Here is a 6,843-nt window from a genome sequence, read left to right as displayed (position 1 = left end):
TATCTAAACACAATACATAAAAGTAATTTTTAATATTTCTGTCTCAATATTATATCCTATTCTATTTACAAAAAATAAAAGTGCTGGTGACAATGACATAACACATTTTATTTTATTTTTGATACAACACACAGGATTTGTTTTATTTTTGCATGAACATGAATTTGTAATGTACAACAATAATGATATAATATAATTATTTGTGTGCACTGGCCATGGTGAAATAGTGATACTTGCATATAAACAATAGTAACATGCCCAGAAACTATATTAAAGCTTAGTTAGCTTTTAACGTATAAGAATAATTTATATCTTTATATATATATGCCCAGGTTAACAATTTTGAGTTGCAATAAATCTGGAGAAACAATATAGATTTTGGATGTTATTTTTTTTAATGTACAAATCTTTTGTTAGTTTATTCTTCTTGTTCCCATTAGAAAAGACCAATTGAGTTAACATTCTTGGTTTGATTAAATATTGTTATGTTAGAAAAGAAAAAAAAAAGTGCAAAAAGACGCGAAGGCGATTGATAATTATCTTCAAAAACACTCGAGTTTAATAAAATTCAGATTTTGAATTTCAATAAATTTGGAGAAACAATATAAATTTTGGATGTTAATTTTTTTTAATGTACAAATCTTTTGTTAGTTTATTCTTCTTGTTTCCATTAGTAAGACTAACTGAGTTAACATTCTTGTTATAATTAAGGATTGTTATGTTAGGAAAGAGAAAAAAAAAAGTGCAAAAAGATATGAAGGCGATTGATAATTATTTTCAAAAACACTTAAGTTTAATAAAATTCAGAATAACATGACAAATTAACCAATTCTTATTGTTTGTGTAAAGTTAATTTACACATACTGATTTAATAAAACAACTATTAGAATTATACTTTAAAGGTTAGAGATTTATCCTATGTTAAGAAAATTACTATTTATTCACATTTTAACAATTAGGGTAATAATGTTACATAACTAAAACAAAATAAAGAACCCTATGGAACAAAAAAAAAAAAAAAGTTCCTTCAAGTTGTAGTGGTAAGCCTGGTAATTAAGTGGAATATAGCATGTTGAAGATGAACCTATTCATTATCTATCTCTGAAGTTGGAAATATGATGCTGCGGCACAATGGGCAAGAATGTGGCGACTGACAGTTGGCACAGCGTCGGAGCCAGTGGAGCAAGCAGCGATCATGAAAAACATGCGAGCAATTTGTACGAACAATTTGTACGCTTGAATCTTCATTACCATCGTCAAACTTCTCCAAGCAAATGGCGCATTCAGCATCATCATCTTGCTCATCAGAATCTTGAACAACATTGTACGAGGTAACATTAAGGTTCACAACAATCTCCCGCGTGTTGGAGTCACACCTTCTTGCAGTTTCGACTATGTCATGTAAAATTCGGTCTAATAGCTGAGGGGACACACTTAGTGAAGAACAGATTTCATGTAACAAGATTGTGTCTTCTCTGCTGAGCTCTGTGAGTGGAGTAACACTGCATAAGATGTCTGAAGGAACCAAGATTGCTTCCGTGGCTGTACTTGTAGTAGAACAAGACTCAACCTCACGAGTTGAGTTTGAGCTTTCAATAATTTGGATCAATTTTTTGGTGTAATTGAAGATGATGGAGAAGCAATCACCCAAATAAAATTCTTCTTCAATGGGAGTGATTTGCAAAGAAGAAGAGGAGAATTCCATGGAAACCTATTATAAGAAGTTATTGAGGAATTAGGGAGTTTAATACAATCTAAATCAGAAGAATGAAAATTATGTAAATTAGATCACCAAAAGTGTTTAAATAGAACCTTAATAAACTAACTAAAAGATAAGATAAAATAATTTAATTCAAATCTTTTAAAAATAAGATAACTAAATTAAAATTTGATTTAAAATTGATTTATTTTAGGGTAAATTACATTATCATCCTCATCCTCTTGCTTCTCACTGAACACCACCCCAATCCTCCGTCATCACCACCATCATACCCTCACACTCTCTCTTCCCCCTTCATCTCTCACTCTCACCCTCCACCACCGCATAACTCCCTCCTTCCTCCGCCCATCCCCGCTTCCGCAGGTGCCGGCAACCCTCCTCGTGCCGCACGCTAAGCCCCCTACGGCCGACAAGTCCGGCGAGCAGAATTGGGTCCACGAGGGCCTCATTACCGAGTCCCTCCCCAACGGCATGTTCCGCGTTCGCCTCGACAACCAGGACCTCACTCTCGGATATGTTTCTGGGAAAATCCGAAAGAATTTCGTCAGAATATTGCCCGGGGATCGCGTGAAGGTTGAGGTCAGTCGCTATGATTCTTCCAAGGGACGTATTGTTTATAGGCTTCGTAGTAGTAGTTCGTCTTAGTATTAACATGGACATCAACTGTTTGTGAAAATGTCTTAATGCACCCCAAATTGGGTTCTTAGTTTTTTTGTGTGATTTCGTAAGATAAGGATGGATTTGTTATTGTTTATCTGATTTATGCTGAATTAGAAAGAATATACTTTGAGCATATGGTTGTTGTCTAAATAGTCATTCATCTTTGATTTGGTTCCATATATTTTAGTTTTGTTAAAATAGTGTTGTAGTTTTCGAATCTGAATAGCGTTTTTGAAACACCCGCACATGGCATTATGGTAGTTTAAGGTAGTACTTCTTAACATAGATGTTTGATTGAAACCTGAATTCCTGGCAACTAGAAAATTGTATGTGGCTCCTTTTGTCAAGAAGTAAACACAGCTAGGCTATAAACATTGGTGGATTGTGGCACACTAAGGGAGATGCCTGTTGAGTTAAGGAAGAAGGTAATGTTATTACAGTCGTAAAGTTGAAAGGAGATGGTGGGGATGATAAGGTTGTTATTCTTGTCAACATCTGAGCAACCTTCTTATAAATACTTCAATTCTCTGTGATAGGAATTCAATTCTTTCTTGTGGGTTTAAATCGTATGATCTACATACTCTATTTGAAAACACACATTTTCATTAACAACATTAATTATTGCTATAATATTTCTTAAAGCTATACCATCACAATACAATTTGTATGGTCTAATTAAACTTTACGGAGGTCACTCTAGCTTAATTTGTTCTGTTTGTTACTCTAAGCTTGACACCATTTGCCAATACAGGCACGAGGACCAATTCCAAATGGTATAAATGCATAAGGGTGCCTTTGTTTCATCTCATCACATTTAGGGTCAAATCTCTCTGGTTTGAACTTCTCTGGCTCTGGAAATTGTTTTGGGTCTTTTGCTAGAACTCCAAGTGCTAGCCACACCCATGTTCCCTGCTCATAAAATAAACTACATTAGTATATGCCTCCATCAAGAATTTAACCCAATATTTGGCATTGAACAATGATGTAATTATCACCTTTGGAAGGAGATAACCTCCTATCTCTACTTCAGTTGATGTTTCTCTTGCAACTAATGGGGAGACAGTGTAAACCCTCATGGCCTCTTGGATAACCTGAAATAATTAAATGCACCATAAAATATTTGCTTGGTCAATGAAAGTTAGTTTGCTAACTTAATTACCTGAAGCTTAATTAAGCTACAAAATATGAACACAACCAAGATGGTATCAGAGGTATGGTTGGTGTTACATAGTTAGCAGTTAGTACAAGACATATATAGTTGACTGTAAACTTGAATCATAAAACTCTACTTGTAAACTTGATTTGGGACCTAAGCTTGTAAGTTTTATAACCTTACTTTGGATCCATTGTTGTGAGTTGTGACCATTTTATTTGTGTATATATTAAATGCTTCACTCGTTGACAATGGACGAAGGCTTTGGGGTTTTTGTTAAATCTTTTGTTTGGCTGCTAATAAAACTAAGCATGCAGTCTTTTAACTTAATCCACCAAATTGTCGCTGTACTAATATATGCATATGCATTTCTGGAATGCTATTCGTTAACTGTTACATCATTACATGCTTTTCGAATTTTAGGAGTTGGTGCCGGAGGTGAAGAGCAAGAGGCGGCTACTCTGTCCATTTTTCACATACCATGTCTGGCATTTGTTGTTGCCATCTTGTTTGTAGGTACCTTGTCTTATGAAGAAACTACTTTAATTTTCACATGCTTTTATATTCCGAAATATTCAACATTCACAGTTTTGCATATTAGCAAGAATTCATTTGTGTCGCTTGATTTTACAATAGTGACTAGCTTTTGAGGAAATGCATTTGGAAAGACAAAAAGTCCTGTTATTATCTGGAAACCTACACATGGAATTGCTGCAAACTCATAGAGAGTCTTGAATCTGATGCAATAAACCCTTGTTAGTAGCATATAATTATGCACAATGTTGTTTACATTTTTCTTAATCATTTCGTATCAATATTATCCCCGTTAGGCCTCTTGGAATGCATTAAGTCGATTATGCTTTCCTTTTTCTTTATGTGGTAGCATTATCAAAGGACATTGGTCATTACAAAACATGAATGGAATTTTTTATAATAGGTTTCAGCAACTCCTCTTTAGAATATTGTAATCCAGCAGTGCAATCGAGTGTTATTACTTTCTTTGAGACTTCATTATTCTTTTAATTGATATAAACAGCTGTATAGGTATTGCTTAATGGAGGGCTTAGAATATGCAGGCGTCATCGAAGAGAACAAGAGATGGTAACTCGTGCTTTCATCATATCTTTAGATTTACATGTTTGTGTCTGCAAATAGTGATTAATGAAGTGTTTTTTTTCAATCATTTGACAATTTTAAGTTATATACAGATGGAATATGATGTTGTTGAGGAAAGTATTTATGGCTTGGAATCTGGAATTTATTTTGGGTACTTTTCCTTCCCTCCCTACTCTATTTATGTGTCCCCTTCTTTTAGAGTTAAATAAGAGTTTCCTTCTTTAACACAATTAAATTAGCCGTTGCTTGCTTTGGTAATATTGCATGCATTTTTATTTCAGTTGTTTTAACGCAATGCTTTGGCATTGGTTGTGATTGTAGCATTTCTTTCCGTTTGTCTAATTAGAATGGCTAGTTTATGCGACAAGCGCATTCATATGGCGTAAAATTAGAAGAACTTGATTATATGTCTTGACTCTTAATTATGTTTACACCAAAATGCAGGATGTCTTCGGTAATTTCGAAGATGGGATTTCTGTTCCTAGAGCAAGGTTTTCACCAACTGTTGGTTCCTCTGTGCATCATATTCAGTGTGTGTTGTAGTGGAACAGGGTTTTACTACCAGGTATTATGAAGGCCTATTTTCTATGATCTAATTCTGTGTGAACTTTAATTTCAAGTTCTACGCTGCCGATTCTGGTTTTGATTACCTCGAATAAAAATTCGTTGTCTTCTGTGCTATGCAGACACGGGGACTAAAGCACGGTAGGGCTATTGTGGTTTCTACATGTGCAGCCGTGGCATCAATTGTGAGCGGTGTACTAGCTGGAATGCTTGCATTGGGTGAAAGACTGCCTTCTGCCCCGAAAGCTCGCTTGGCACTTATTCTTGGATGGTAATATAAGATTTTTTGCTTTTATTTGTTAATTCCAATTACTTAATAATCTTAGTATAAAAATTTTGGTGGTTATCATTTTTAGATCGAAAAGTGTCCATCCAAGAATCCAAACTTATTACTTTTTTTCATATTGATCTGATCAATAAAAATTTCTACCTGACATTTAGTTGTCCGTTTGAAACATTTTTTGGCTTTTATTGAATTTTTGTTGCTATTAGGAGAATTGGGATGAAAGACCTAGATCAGTATCATTATTATGGTAGGAACTAGTCTAGCAATTCTTGTTTCGCAAGCTTGTCGCGCAGTAGCTTGAAAATAAGTTGATACTTCATACATGATAAACATTATGTCTGTTGCAGGCTACTTATAATCACGGGTGTAGTTTTACTCGTTGGTTCGACGCGGCTAGTGAAACTCCTCTCGTGTTCTTCAGGACGCATGAAAAGAAGCAATGCTGATAAGAGTTACGGCGCTAGAAGACCAAGTTCTTTGCGTATAAGGGAACCGAATCCAAGCGCCGTGATACCAGCCACGACGTTAAATCATCTGCTACCATCGGCTTCCAAAGAAAAAGCTTGAGTCAACGTTAGCCGGAAAAGAATGAATGTTATTTCATCGATTTGGCGAATTTAGGGTTAAGGGTTGTATACTGTATAATGATCTAACAGTGTTGCTTTCATCAGAAGGCATGAATGTTTTTAGGATCATTCCTTCTGGTTTCAAATATTTTGGATTGATTTAGACACCACCTTGTAAAAACTATTGATGTACTTTTAAGGATTGTATATGAGAGTGCTGGTGACAATGACATAACACATTTTATTTTATTTTATTTTTGATACAACACAGAATTTTTGCATGAAAATGAATTTGTAATGCACAACAATAATGATATAATATAATTATTTGTGTGCACTGGTGAAGTAGTGATACTTGCATATAAACAATATCAACATGCGTAGAAACTATATTAAAGCTTAGTTAGCTTTTAACGTATAAGAATAATTTATATCTTTATATATATATATGCCCAGGTTAACGATTTTGAGTTGCAATAAATCTGGAGAAACAATATAGATTTTGGATGTTATTTCTTTCTTGGAGGCCACTCAGATAAAGACGCTTAAAACGTCTTTTTTTAAAGATGTTTCCATGTTGTGTTTTAATTGGTTTCTGAGTGACCTCCTTCTTGGAGGCCACTCAGATAAAGACGCTTAAAACGTCTTTTTTTAAAGATGTTTCCATGTTGTGTTTTAATTGGTTTCTGTATAATTTATTCGGTGTTCTTCATCACATATTATTAAATTTCTCAAAAGATTTTCTTTCCAAAAATAATAAAAAACATTTAATTTAGAA

General features: G+C 34.4%; 2 protein-coding genes and 1 long non-coding RNA gene across 5 annotated transcripts; 1 reads left to right on the top strand and 2 right to left on the bottom strand.

Moving 5' to 3' along the window:
* LOC107647707 (RING-H2 finger protein ATL79-like) lies at nt 1,015–1,888 on the bottom strand. Its single transcript, XM_016351761.2, has one exon. It carries the CDS (start codon nt 1,703–1,705, stop codon nt 1,085–1,087), a length of 621 nt encoding a protein of 206 aa, XP_016207247.1. The 5' UTR covers nt 1,706–1,888; the 3' UTR covers nt 1,015–1,084.
* LOC110263629 lies at nt 3,247–3,933 on the bottom strand. Its single transcript, XR_002349494.1, has 2 exons — nt 3,376–3,933; nt 3,247–3,289 (listed from the first exon to the last, which is right to left on the bottom strand). It is a non-coding gene; the product is annotated as an uncharacterized LOC110263629 (long non-coding RNA).
* Nucleotides 3,957–6,314, top strand: LOC107605501 (probable magnesium transporter NIPA9; the record flags this gene model as incomplete). Of its 3 annotated transcripts, none has more annotated exon segments than XM_016307393.2 (6): nt 3,957–4,045; nt 4,578–4,634; nt 4,742–4,800; nt 5,094–5,214; nt 5,336–5,484; nt 5,847–6,314. In XM_016307393.2, coding segments are annotated over 6 exon segments (695 nt in total), but the record flags the coding sequence as incomplete, so codon positions are not given.

The sequence above is a fragment of the Arachis ipaensis genome, chromosome B06 (genome assembly GCF_000816755.2).
Source record: "Arachis ipaensis cultivar K30076 chromosome B06, Araip1.1, whole genome shotgun sequence".
Taxonomy (NCBI): domain Eukaryota; kingdom Viridiplantae; phylum Streptophyta; class Magnoliopsida; order Fabales; family Fabaceae; genus Arachis; species Arachis ipaensis.
This window is presented reverse-complemented; position numbering and strand designations above follow the sequence as displayed.